Source organism: Cebidichthys violaceus, unplaced genomic scaffold, assembly GCF_023349555.1.
Source record: "Cebidichthys violaceus isolate CVI_PGR_0920_01 unplaced genomic scaffold, fCebVio1.0.p SCAF_2, whole genome shotgun sequence".
Lineage (NCBI taxonomy): Eukaryota > Metazoa > Chordata > Actinopteri > Perciformes > Stichaeidae > Cebidichthys > Cebidichthys violaceus.
In genome coordinates, this window is record NW_027176372.1 from 22720527 (window position 1) to 22734406 (window position 13880).

The 13880-nt window shown below is 44.4% G+C and overlaps 1 protein-coding gene across 3 annotated transcripts; it reads right to left on the bottom strand.

The window, feature by feature from the left end:
• Positions 1-2625: 2625 nt before the first annotated feature.
• Positions 2626-13653, bottom strand: pitx2 (paired-like homeodomain 2). Of its 3 annotated transcripts, none has more exons than XM_068715574.1 (4): positions 13559-13653; positions 9029-9099; positions 4407-4606; positions 2626-3464 (listed from the first exon to the last, which is right to left on the bottom strand). In XM_068715574.1, the coding sequence occupies exons 2-4, from the start codon at positions 9072-9074 to the stop codon at positions 2913-2915; spliced, it is 798 nt and encodes a 265-aa protein (XP_068571675.1). In that variant the 5' UTR covers positions 9075-9099; positions 13559-13653; the 3' UTR covers positions 2626-2912. The 3 variants fall into 3 exon arrangements, with proteins under 3 accessions (XP_068571675.1, XP_068571674.1, XP_068571673.1); XM_068715573.1 differs by lacking the exon at positions 13559-13653 and adding an exon at positions 11537-11625; XM_068715572.1 differs by lacking the exons at positions 9029-9099; positions 13559-13653 and adding an exon at positions 5135-5586.
• Positions 13654-13880: the final 227 nt, after the last annotated feature.

Genomic DNA, 13880 nt, shown 5'->3' on the forward strand with positions numbered 1-13880 from the left:
CAGCGTCTGGAGTTAGAATATTAATTCCAGCTAAAAACGTGAGCAGAATATAAAACAAGCTTATTTTGTGCAATTGTTTTTTTGGAAATAAACGTGCGTGAACATGCGGCTTCGGAAGCTAAAAAAGGCACGTGTGTTGTTTTCCCATTTTAAACTTTAATAAGTTCTTACCTCGTGCGGGCTGGAGAGGAGAGAGGGGAGAGGGGGTTAGAGGTCTGCAGTCCTGCGCGCCGTTTCAGCCAAATGAACATTTCCCCCTGAAGCCTCTTCCCTCCAGGTCATCCTCTGTTCACATGTTGATTGTGTGGATGTGTATTGAGACTGCAGACTTGCGTATTCGCCTCTACAGCAGCCGAGGCTTATCCCCTGTCTGTCAGCTGATTATTGCTCCGCGTTACCGACTCCATCAAAAGGTGACACTCGTGCAACAAAGGCCCCCCCCCCCCCCCCCCCCCACAGCTTTTTTTTTAAGAAGAAGAAAATCTAATTCTGGAGGGCGAGTTCAGGAGTTCAGGCCGCAGGATGCTTCTCTTGGGTTTGTTATTTAGCACAGCTTTTTGGACTAACGGATTTATTTCTCATCATAATAACCTCCCCTCGGGAGGTGACCCGAGGCCTCTTGCAGCATGACATCAGATCCTAAATCAGCTCCTTCACCACGCGGCCACATTTGCTCTTTTTTTTTTTTTACCCCCTTTTGAATATTGTAGTTGACTTTATAGTGAAAAAGTTATTTGATGGACTGTAAACACAAACATTTTAGAGGATGCACATTATGAGGCAGTGAAATGACCGCAGCTCAGCCTTCCACTCAGTTATTCGTCCATTTCTTTCTGCAGGGAACTGTTGCGGTGTTTCCTCCCCCGGTGTCCACCACTCTGCCTGCAGCCGAGAAGCTGCACTCATCCCCCCGCCTCCATGTCAGCTTCGGCCCGCATACCTCTGTATCTCTCCCTCGCTCTCTCTCTCTGTGTGTGTGTGTGTGTGTGTGTGTGTGTGTGTGTGTGTGTGTGTGTGTGTGTGTGTGCGTGCGTGCGTGCGTGCGTGTGTGCGGGCGATTGTTTGCTCAAGCTTGTGAATCATAGTTTCCCTCGACCGTAGCTTTGCTTTGCTTTGGTGCATTTGCGCACTATAAAGCCCGACGTAAAAAATAAAAAAGACGAGTAACAAAAGCCACAATGCAAAAGCAAACAGATGCACGCGCGAGTCAGGTATATAGGCAGCATAAAGGGAATTTAGAATCCGGAACAAAATAAAAGCAGCAAGACAAAACATACACACTCCGAACAAAAGTCCTGTATGGTTTAGATCTCACAGTTACAGTTTACGCATCATGTAAATACATCAGTACCATTTTAATTTAGATGTTTTTTTGTAATGCAGTAATTAAATCAAATAGTTTTTTTTTAAAAATGTGGATTCTAGGTGTTCTAATCTCCTCCGGAGGACTACAAAGTCCTCTGAGAGACAACAACACACCCTAATGGACTGTTGGTGTGGTCCCAGTCCCGAGTGTTGATTCCCGTGTTATTTCAAGCACCGGTGAGCAGCCGAGGCCCTCCCCGAGCAGGCAGACATGTATTCAGCAGTTAATCTGGCGGAGCATCTCGCTGCTATATGTGTATTGGAGCGGCCCGTTGTTTTCCTCTATAGATTAGCCTCGCCTAATCGAAGGGCTGTATAGACAGACGTGTCATTGCTTTACACCCCACTAACTAGACTATAGCGACACAAAGATTCAATAACATCAGAATGTTTTTGAACAATATATTTACTTCCATTAAATAAAACACAATAGTTTTTTTGGATGTTGGAAAAAAAAAACAAAACCAAAACATAATTCCGTACCAAATAGTATACACAGAGCAAAAACCAAATCATTTGTCGCAGGAACATTTTTTTTTTATGCTTCTTTTTTTTTTTTTTAAATCCAGAATTGCTATTCTAAATCGATATTCACACAGACATTAATAATAAATTTATAATATGTTAGAAACACACAACCGGTGCGTCTTAGTATGTACATTCCCTTTTTGTTTGCAAGCAAAACATGATTCCTTATTTTAAGGTTTTGTTTTTTTTTGTTCTTTTTCTTTTCCACATGCGTTTGATACGTTGAACCTGGAGAGGACTGGAGGGTTATAGCGCATTCGCCTCGACAAAAACGGGAGATGATCATTCAAATATATACAACCTTATTAGTCAACAATTAAACGTCCAAAATCCACCAGAGGAAGAACAAAAAAAACCTCATGACGAGATATGAAAAATAAAACAGGCTTCTTTCTTTTTTTCTTTTTTTTAAACGGTGGTGCAGTGTGAAGCAGGCCTGGACTCATCGACAGAGGGAATAAACCTAAAATCTCCCGTTTCAGTTTGACTCCGCCCCGGAGCTGAGCTTTGTTTCAGTGGTTCAGTCTTCTATAGTGCCCTTTTTTTTTGAAAAAAAAAAAATAAAAATGAAAAAGTAGTTGTAGTAGTCTCTTGTTCCTCCGGCCGGCTGTTTGTCATTAACCTACACACTGCAAAAAAATGAGCACCACAACAAGCCATTTGGTCTTGTAATCACCCTCAATGTATAACTCCCCCCCCCCCCCCCCCCCCCCCTCCCCTCCCAAAAAACAAAATAACTGCATGGAATATCCTCACTGGTTAGTAATGATGAGGAGGTTTGGGGGCTTTTCAAAGGAACAAGTGAAGAAAAAAGTCAGAAAAATGCAAGTCTCACTCCAACTAGTACCAAGAAAATGCCACATGATCAAGAAACTCCATACATGTCATGACACAAGTACAATTATCTGCCAGCTTCCCTCTCTCCTTTTTAGAGAAAAATAACACTTTAAGTGTCACTACTAGCCTATAATGACTCGCTATGGTGGTTGCTTTTTTTTTTTTTGCAGTGCAGGTAGGTATTAGACTGGTCTGTCCACGGCGTACTGGCAAGCGCTCAGATTAGTGGCCGGATTCTGCACGTATCCAAAACTCGAGTGCTGCTTGGCTTTCAGTCTCAGGCTGGCCAGGCTGGAGTTACAAGTGTCCCTGTACACGTAGGGAGGGGTCGGAGGCGCGTAGGGGCACGCCGAGGTGGGCACCCCCGAGTTGAGAGACGGGTTACTGAGGTTGTTCAAGTTATTGAGGCTGTTGAGGCTGGAGCCCGGCACGCCGGTCACCGCCGATGGCACCATGCCTGAAGTCATGGAGGATATGGAGTTGGACGGCGAGAACATGGTCTGCGAGGACAAGGGGTTGACGTTCATGGAGTTGAAGAAAGGGAAGCTTTTGGTGGATAAAGAGGCCGACGTGAGGCCCTTGGCGGCCCAGTTGTTGTACGTGTAGCTGGGGTACATGTCTTCGTAGGGCTGCATGAGTCCATTGAACTGCGGGCCGAAGCCGTTCTTGCAGAGCTCGGCTTGTTGGTTTCTTTCCCGTTTCCTCCACTTGGCTCGCCGGTTCTTGAACCAAACCTAGAGCAAAGACGATACCAGCAGGTTAGAAATCATTTTTGACAATAACGCCACTTTTTTACAGCCTCTATATTTAAATATCCCACATTTTTTACTAACTCTACTTTAATCGCGTGGTGTTGGTGCTTAATTTAAATTCCAGATTTAAATATTTTTTAACGTGATTCTTTATTTTCCCCGTGCAGACAAAATGCCGCTTTTGAATCCGTCGTTATCTGAGCAGAATACACACACACGCGCACACACACACACACACACACACACACACACACACACACACACACACACACACACACACACACACACACACACACACACACACACACACACACACCGGGCTCTCACTGCACCGGGAGGACGCGTGTTCCTTCGCAGGCTTCCACTAACACGCTGACCTTAATCACACAGCACCAGGGCGGCGATCGCAAAATGCAAGCGTTTGCACCTCTTTCACACGAACGGGAGAACGCGGCTGGTATCTGCCACCACCGGCAAATGTCAACAGTCCCAACTGTTAACAACGTAATAGTGTGTTATAACACACGATGGACAAATAACAGATAGGTTTTTTTTTTGGTCCAATTTTATTCCTAAATTACCGAACAGATTAAAAGTGTCGAACCACACATTCAGTTGCGCTAAAACGGATTATTTTGCATCGTGTGCAGAGGTTTGGAATTATATTTATCCGTCTACACAAACAGATACAATTTAATTCAATTGATCTTGAATCAGTCGTGTGTTTAAACAAGACTCTGCTATTTGTTTTCCATTGGAAAAAAAAATACGGTGTCCTACATCTCAGCCGTGCGTAAAGTTTGGTGTCCGCGCGTAATAATGATGAGGTATACGGTGTTGAGAGGTTAACCGGGCGATTGGCCCAAATTACCCAAAGTTATACACACGGATTGTTTTGTTTTTAGCACCCAAGGGAGTACTCACCCTGACCCGGGCCTCTGTGAGGTTGGTCCACACGGCTATCTCCTCCCTCGTGCTCATGTCCGGGTAGCGATTCCGCTGGAAGGTGGCCTCCAGTTCCTGCAGCTGCTGGCTGGTGAAGTGAGTCCTCTGCCGCCGCTGCCGCTTCTTTTTAGAAGGGTCGTCTGAGGAGTCGTCGTTTTTGTTTTGGTTCTTTTCTTTTTCTGTCGAGAGGAAAGAAGTTGATTCAGTCAGGGGGTCAGGCGGATTAAGGCCTGCGTGGCTATAGAGAGGGAACAAAACCAAATCCTGAATCCCTGACACTGTTGGGAAATGAATGAGCTGTTCACAGTCTGACTTCACTGGGGAAGAAATCCTGTTATTCACAAAATTAAAATGACGTTTTTAAAACTATATATTAAGCTTTTTTTTCTTAATTTTATTGGATTTTAGTAAATTGACCTTTTCATTAAATATGAGCCCGCAGTGTCAGAGTGAACGCCTGGCTAATTCCAGTTGACACAGGACAAGCTGTCTTTCATTCCCATAACACAGAAACTTTCCACAACACCACGCACTCAGGCCAGTGTCAAAACTGATTTACGCGTGAATAAAATGACAGCTATAATCGCCTATTTAGCATGCACGTGAAACTCCCTTTACGCAGATTAGTGGGAGACACCGTGCGTTTGATGTCAAGATGACATCTGCGGCGCCTGGCTGAGAACATCTGCATCCCGTGCGGTTCTTACCGACAGACTCCGGACTGGACGTGTCCGACACCGTGTGCACCTCTAACCGGTGTTTAGAGTCCACAGACCGCTGCAGCGGCTGCAAAGTGGAGGCCATCGCCAGAGCCGTGTGGTGCGTGGAGGCGAGTTTATTCCCTGTAACGTGGTGATGGTCTATGTTTAATGGATCCCTCATAGAGTTCATCGGTAGAAGATCGCAATGCCGGCTGTCAAAAGCAGAGTAAGTCCCGTCAGTACAGCGCGGATGAGCGGAAAGTCCGTCTGCGGAATGTGTTCAGTTCTCCAAAAATACGCACGGCAGAGCGGTTCCTCCTGCGGCTGAGATGAAACCTTCTTTCTGTTTAAAGTTGCGTTAAAATGGGCCATTGAGTACTGCCATACTAGCATCGGTGGTAAACAGCGGCTACCTCGGCTGACTATCAGAGTGACAAGGACAGGTAGGTGATATTAGATCCAGAGGCATACACACACTGCACCGCTCTCTTCATTTCAGCTGTTGCCTGCGCACTGTCCAACTGCGCGTCTCCCCAGACCTCCACGTCACCGCGTTGCGCCCGCCCACCTGACAGGAACAATCTATCTGGATATGACTGCGCGTCCAACCAACCGGTGCTCGCGGAAACGAGATATGTGTGCCAATGTGTTTATGCCGGGGCTGGCGCTTATTTCCCTCTTCCAAATAAAAGCATGTAAAGAGAGATGGGACGCGCGCGCGTGTGTGGTGTACCCGCGGCGCTCCGTAGCCGTTGCGCAGCAGCCCAAGACCAAATAAAAATGAAAATAACACAGTTTGGCCTCATTTTATGAGATGGGTCCAGTGGCCCAGTAAAACGATGCAGTTCTATTGATACGCAAGCTGTGCAGCGCGCGGGCTCTTGTCGCCGCAGTTTACTCAGGGTGTGGATAAAGAGAGCCGCCGAGCGGATTGTATTGAAAGCCGGTATGAGGGGGAGAAAAAAAAGAGAGAGAGAGAGATGCACACTGAATATCAAACGCAGCAGCTTACTACAGCACAATGGTCCCGTGAAAGGACACACGAATAAAGACAAACAATGTTGAAGCTCGTGCAGCTCGCTGCAGAATTGTAATGCTATGGATGCATTAAAGGCAATGAACACACGGGAAGTAAAAAGGTGTTAAAAATGACTTGAAGTCAAACAACCACTAATGCGTTGCATTTCAGCATTCTCGTTCTAATCCTCATATCCAAACTTCCATACTTGGATATGAAGTACGACGTGACCAAAGTGACTTAAATTGGCTTACTATCTCCCCCCTAACGTCCCCGCGTGCAGCCAGCCATACGAGTTGTCAAATGAGACGATCCTCTTGACCTCCCCAGAGTTAAGGTTCAAACATCCATTAAATCAAGCCCACCGGAGCCACCGTTAGCCACGCGGACTCCGGTTTGTTGACGACGGATTACTTTATCTGGGTGCTTAACTGGATCTCTCCTCTCACTTTGCGTTTGGACCCCTCGGTCGTTTCCAGCCAGCACTCCTGGAGTGCTTTTTTTTTTTTTTTTTTTTAATCTGATAAGACTCTCATTTGCCTGAGAATTTCTGAAGGAGGACTTTTAATGAGTTTGAGCCGATATGCCAGCAATTTTTTTTTTAACCTATAACTCCCGAAAGATTGTGACGCGTTAAGGCAAAGTAAACATGTCTAATCAAACAAATGCGACTTTAATTTCCAGGGAGGGGGGGGTGGTGGTGGAGGGGGTGGGGGGTGTCAGCTGGGTAACAGGTGATTGAAGAGATGGACTCATCGCACAGAGAGGAGGACACGCTCACGGCCAATTACTGCGATTCATACAAATGTAAATTAAAAAATTAAAAATGGATTATATTCCGGCCCTTCTCTTACTCCACGACACAAACCGGGTCTCGGCACCATCACTTGCCGTCTTCCACGTGGCCGTGGCGGGACGCCCATTCAAGCCAGCACATTTTGGACTTGGCGCTGTGAAGAAGTTGCGGGGCTAATCCCGCGAAAGCCCCCTGATATATAAATACCAGCAGACCCATAGACTGTACAGCGGCACACGCGCACTCCGAGGGACGGAAAGAGACTTTATTAAAACACAGGGAGCCAATCGCCTCTCATACGGAGCAATAAAACCTTGTTTGGTTCGTCTCCGAGTAATTCAATTAAGATGATGCACATTTTAAGTTGGAATCATTCGCGTGGCATTTAATGATGATGGGTTTATTTTCATTAACAGATAATTTTTTGGGGGATAAACGGTACAATCCTGCTCTTACATTTCCAGAAAAGGCAGTTTGAAAAAAAACCCTATTCTTTATATCATAATAATAATTAATAATGGTGTGCATTAGATACGGTTGATTCTAAAAATAAGGCTTCTATTTTAGTATTAATAATAATAGTAAACCGATATTTTCCGTGTCTTGTTTCATGCCAAGCAGCGAACAGTCTTTTCCCTTCCCGCCGTATTGTAATACTAAACTTGAAGTGGATTATCGGTTTCCTCTTCATTCCTACCTTCTGAATGCTTTATCTCTCTTCTGCGGATTACTGCGCGCAATAGGCCTCCGCCATTGAGGGCCATTAATTAGCAATTCAGTCAATATAGGGGGGGGGGGGACGGGGGGACGACGACAAGGCTTTTTACATAGGATTAAGGAGACATCAGATTCCTCCATTAGTATATTCCTCCTCACGAATGGGCTTTCATTATACATTTAGTTTTCCCCGGAGTCAATCCAACGAGCGCTGAATATATTACAGCAGAACAGTTGGCGCTGGCGTGTCTATATTTGCAGGCATCGCTCTGACTCCCCTCCCGTGTGATTCCGTTTTTTTTTGTTGTTGTTGTATTTTAGTTATCCTATTATTCTTAATCGATGGCCGTGCACACGGTGCAGCTGTGGAGCAGTGAGCAGCCCTGCCCTCTGCCACATATTGCCCCATCAGTGGCGGCTAAATGAGGCGGAATGAGAGTTATTGGTTATTCGTTTAAGACCCTAACCAGACCTGATGTCATTTCCCCGCCACGTCGGAGAATAATTAATAAATCCCAGACTTTGTCGAGCAAGGGATTCTAGCTTTTCCTCCGTATCTAGTTGGGTTTTATTCATAGATGTTATTTAGGGAAACATGTCGTTGATGCGAATGGAATCGAAGTAAAAAAAAAGCCACATAAATGTGTTTTATTGTTGTACAACGACGGCATTCTTGTGCCAAATGGCAGTTAATTTAAAGTAAAGGTATATGGATATATGTCCTATTGTTCTAATTACAGCAGATGATATCGCCGCCGAGCTGTCATCCTGATCTGCTGATCTGAATCTGCAGATCCACGTCGGACCACCAGGTGTCCCTCTAAGACAGCAAACGCGCTGCATTCACCGACCCGCTCCTCCACACTGACGAGCACAGAGGCCGAATGTCTGACTGCCAAATCATTTAGAACAAATCTGTGACATCTACTGCAAAAAAAAAAAAGATTTAATAAATGACAAATATCCAGCTAAAGTTACCTTTTTTTTTACCTTTAAATTGTGAAGAAGATGAAAGATTGTTTTGTCGTCGTAATTCAGCCTTTTTTAAATTAAAGATAAGCTTGTTTCTAAGAAACCTCACACTAGTGGAAGACGGCAGCACTTGTCTCACTACACAGAGCTCACTGTTCACTTATTAAGATCAAGACATCCGCGCTTCTTCATTCAAACATGCAGTAAATAAACGCAAGATATCCAGCTGTAATTAATACATATATCATCTGTTTTGGAAAGCAAACCCTCAACCAAGAGTGCTGCTTTTATGTGAATTTAATGAAATAAAAATCATGTACAATTAACCGATATTCTATCTAAATAATACTCATGTTTCTGGGATGTGTGCCGCACTGCTGGTGGATGATGTACTCACCTATTTGCGCGCAGGTGGTGGCTAGTTTGCGGCAGTGGGAGTCCATTGTGGCAATTTTAAGGAAACCGCTTCTGTAAAATAAAAATAAAAAAAACAGACAAAAGAGCCACAATTAGCCTTAAAGTGTGGCGAACGAGCCCGCTGCGTCGCTCGCCGACATCCGACTCGACTTCTGCAGTCGATGTTTTGCTGGAGTCCACATAAGACTGAGAAGCATAGTGCGCTCAAAGGATGAGTGTTGGATTACCAGAGCGAGATGCTGGTGGTCTGAGGGAAATATTGCAAATGGGGGGGAAAATCAAAACGTCAGATATTCGACTCCTGCAAGAACACTTTAAAAATAAAGTAAAATCATAAAAAAGAGTTTGTGTAAAAAATGTGCATTTTAATCTCATTCTGGTATGAAAGTCTCGTTGTTTGTTTTTGTTGTAAAATTGCGTCACTGATCGATTTATTTCCAATTAAACTTCATCACGAGGCAAACCTCTCTGGATTAAAATAAATGATGGAAACAAAATGATTTTTCTGACTCTGTTTTCTCTTGATTTTAAGGAGAATTATCGCCTAAAGCTCAATTGTATAGCACGACACGTATTGTTTTCTATTTTCCCAGTGTTTATTTGTGTGCAGTCTGAATATATAAAAGCTGCCGTGTTCTGCATGAGCCGGATCTTGTGTTTTCTTTTTTTTTGGTGGAGCCTGCAGTTGGAAGCGGAGTGATTCCGTAGTAAAATCACGGGATTAGAGTCTGATTGAGATGTCTGTCGGTGGGATATTACAAAATTCATTATCGCAGCCCTCATACTACCTCGATATGAAGTTACACAGATGGGGTTTTATTAGTCCAGGCTCGCGCTGTTTGCTTATGATAATTCAAGTCGGGGGGAATTTGCATGCAGTCATGCTGTTAACCATTTCCCCCAGTTCTCCTCTTCACCTGCTCTACATCATCTGTGAGCTTTATTTTTTCTTCTTCTTCTTCTTCTTCTTCTTCTTCTCTCATTCAGAAGATGCAGATATTGGAGGTTAAGTTGTGCGGCGTGTACCTGCGCCACCTCTTTCTGCTCACCGCTCCTCCACGTCCCCGCTGCACAATGAAATAGTGGAGGTCAGGCTGTAAGGTGTGAGGTCACTGCACGCGACTCAGTGTTATCTAATCAGTCAGATTTAATCAAGGGGTCCTTGCGATATTTCAGCCTGCCTGGCTGCTCCACGGCCTCCTAAAATATTACTGTTATTTATGTTTTTTACTGTATTTTATTTTACTGTTCAATGTAAGGACCCTTTTTTTTTTTACATACATATTTGTTTTATCTATTGGATCTCTTGTTGCTGGAGACTTATATTATAGGCATGCATTTTATTAAAAGATATAGGAAATAAACTATATATATATAAAATATTAAGAGTAAAATGTGTGGCTCATATTTACATTTTAGCCAAAAATAATCGATATTATTGCGCTAATTTCAAAAAGCATATGGGACAAAAAAACATATAATAATGTCTTAAAATATATTTAACTCTAATAATAATATTAATAATATTAACAGGCCTGCTAATAACACTTAGAATAATTCCTGATACTGTTGTGACAGTGGTAATAATCCTGGTAATAAATATATATATTATATTTTTATACAGTGTATATCCAGTAGGTTTAAAGATGCAGCTGCGTTTATATTCTGATTTCTTCTATTAATCCTTTTCATTCATTCATTCACTGTCGCCTCGCGGACGCTCGCTGCTCTCACCCTCCACCAGCAGCGGATGGGGGAGTCGGCGGCTCACGTGGCGTGAGGCCCGGTGCGGACAGAAAGCTGGCATCGCCTCACACCGGCTTTACTCGTGAAATTAACACAGCTAGAGCACGAGACTGCAGCCTTTACCGGGAGATGAATCGACTAACCTCCACCATATGGCCTTGTATTAATTGAAGGCGTGAGACCGTGAACGTCTCTCTCTCCCCCCCCTCCCCCGCCCCCATTTTCCTCCCTATAATATTGCAAAATATAGGGATTATCAACAGGGCTATTTAAACGTAGCTATGGAGCTATCAGGAGTTTATCACCTTTTGTTTCTTTACGCATTTTACTGGAATCTTTTAGAGCACCAAACGGACAGGATGTGATTCTAAAATGTCTAATATTTCTGATACTTTAATCGATATTTAACAATTTCCTCACAATCATCCACAACTGCAGCACAGTGTGTTTTTTTACCTCCCCCCCCCCCCCCCTTCTTTTCTGTTTCATTTCCCCGCACTCCATCACCTCTAATGATGCATCGTTACCATCCGCTCGACCTGGAAGGCGAACCCTAACCCTCACATCACTTCACGCTCCTTTAACGCTACGCGGCGTTGAGCGTCGCGTCACAAACGCACCGAAAAAAGACAAACAAAAACAACAACAAGAGGTGGGACAAATCCCCTCACTCGCATTAACTCCCATCTCAGTTTGAATCTACTTTAATTTAGCGCCTCTTCTCTTCCTCTGCTGCACTTACCAGTTGTAGACACCGGTGGCTTTTTGGGCTTCCCTGCCGTCTGGCGTTTTACTCTCTTAGCGGAGAGATAAATTCCACCGTCCAAAAAAAAAAAAAAAGCACACGCTCGGTCAACCAGTGATTCGGTTTTAATAGCGAAACGTTCAGGCAACTTTTCAGGGTCCGGTCGCGCTGAAGTCTTAAGTTTCTGTCCGGGAAAATGTGAGCCTTGCGTGGATGTGGCTCCCCTGCTGCTACGTTATCCCAAACAACAAAAAAGAGAAGAGACGCAGCGCTACCTTTTTAGGATAGTTTCATTTATGCGCATAAATAACCATCTGTTTACAGCGCGAGGAGAAGCAGCGAAGGAGGCGCTTTCATCCGAGTCTCCCCTTGGTTCGTCCTCTTGTGTCTTCCTCAACTTTTTTCCTGTTGAAAGACGCTCCAAGAGTGGCGCATTTTTTTCTCTTCCTCCTTTTGAGCTCAGAGAGGGACCCCGTGTGTGTGTGCGTGTGTGTGTAGATGTGTGTGCGCGCGCGCCTCTTTTTTTTTTTAAAGGGGTGTGTGTGTTTGTGTATGTATGCGCCTGTGTAATCTAGCAGAGGGCAAACTTAAAGCCTCTGAACTTTCAACAACAATCAAATGAAAATGCAGGTTGGCGTCTTTATAAAAACAGACACACATGTTAGATTAAAAAACCCAAAACCCTGAAATCCTCGTTAGCCGCGATGCGTTCACTGCAACATTGCACCATTTGAGGTGCAGGCATGCAAAACACAAACACACACACACACATACACACACACACACACACACACACACACACACACACACACTCGGCGTAATGGTTCAATTTGCCAAACCACAACCTGCAATTTACAAGAAGCAACCCAAACTGCCTTATTATCTAAACTGTGCGCGCGCAGAACAAACAGCCATAACCCGGAGTGTATGACTAAAGCACTTACCGGCAGTTCATATAAAATAAATATTGTGTTTAAAGTCACAGATACGGATGGCAGCCTATTATGTAATTAGAGCCTAATTAACGCTCAATTAAGATCATCGCTTGACCGCTGTAGGCACTGATTATAACATAATTTACCACATTTCAAAACGCAATATTTGTAATATTTAGAGGAAAACAAAAAGTATTTAAATGAGCCCCCCCCCCCCCCCCCCCCCCCAGTCAGGGCCAGACAGAGCGCGCTCGGGTTGCGGATTTACGTGCAGATGATGTGAACAGCTGGCTCGGATGCAAATGTTCTTTATAGATCCGTTTCGTTAGATACAGACTGCTTTTCCATTCGCATCTTTAAGCGAGGCGAGCAGAGACCGGACGCAGGCCCGCGCCTATAATCCGTCTTTTACATTTTTAGTCATACTCCCATTAAAGCGGTAATTAATGCGCACATCCACACGGGAATAACCAGGCGATAGGGGACGACTGAAGCAAAAACAAGCGCATCCTCCACCCCTCCGTCCCCCGAACAGAATTTGGTGAACCATGGAATGGTTTGAATACTTGTATCCTAAAACACACAGGTGACGTGATGGATGCTTTCTGCAGCCTCACAAAGGAAGAATTAAAATAGCTTTACTATTTTAAATAGCTGCTTAGATCTGGTTCATTCAGTCAGGACCGTAGACCTTCTACAGAGGCCCAAGAAGGCCATATTTTATTAATTTCCCACTCGCGTGAACGCACGTGCAAGCAGGAAATAAGAGCTTTGGTCAAATGCAAACAAATCTGAGGACAAAATAAATAAAATGTTTATATTTGCCAACACAGCTCGCTTAGTTCTTAAAAATGTGACCCGTGCGCTTTTAATATTAGATGTTGTGATATGGCACACGCACGCACGAAAGCACAAACATGTGCACGCGCGCACAAACCAAAAAAAAAAAAAAAAAAAAAAAAAAGCAAGCAAAAGGATCATGCATCATGCACATCCTCAAATCACGCCCCGCCTGCACGCGGAGAAAAAGGAGGCTGAGAGGCGTCTGGAGAGGCGTGATGGTTCGGCTGTATTCTCCTCTTACCTTCTTATAAAAAAGAGAAAGGAATCAGTCGAGAGCCTTCCTCTTTCTCACGCGGAAAGGTGCAGAGGAATGCCTGAAGTTCAGAGAAGGCTGGCGGGTATGAAATCTTTCGCCTCGGGGGCAAACCGGCGGCTCCTTTTCATTTCAAGCGCTTATCGATTCGCCGTTGTCATCTTTGGCGACGCAGAAGGACACTTGAAAGCATTTCTGATGGGGCTGTGATGTGAGAAACGGGGGTGACCTGCTCTGCTGACGCTCTCTCCTGATTCTTAACGAGCACATCAGCCTCCCGGCGTCAGTACAGTTGCACATTTCAACTCCC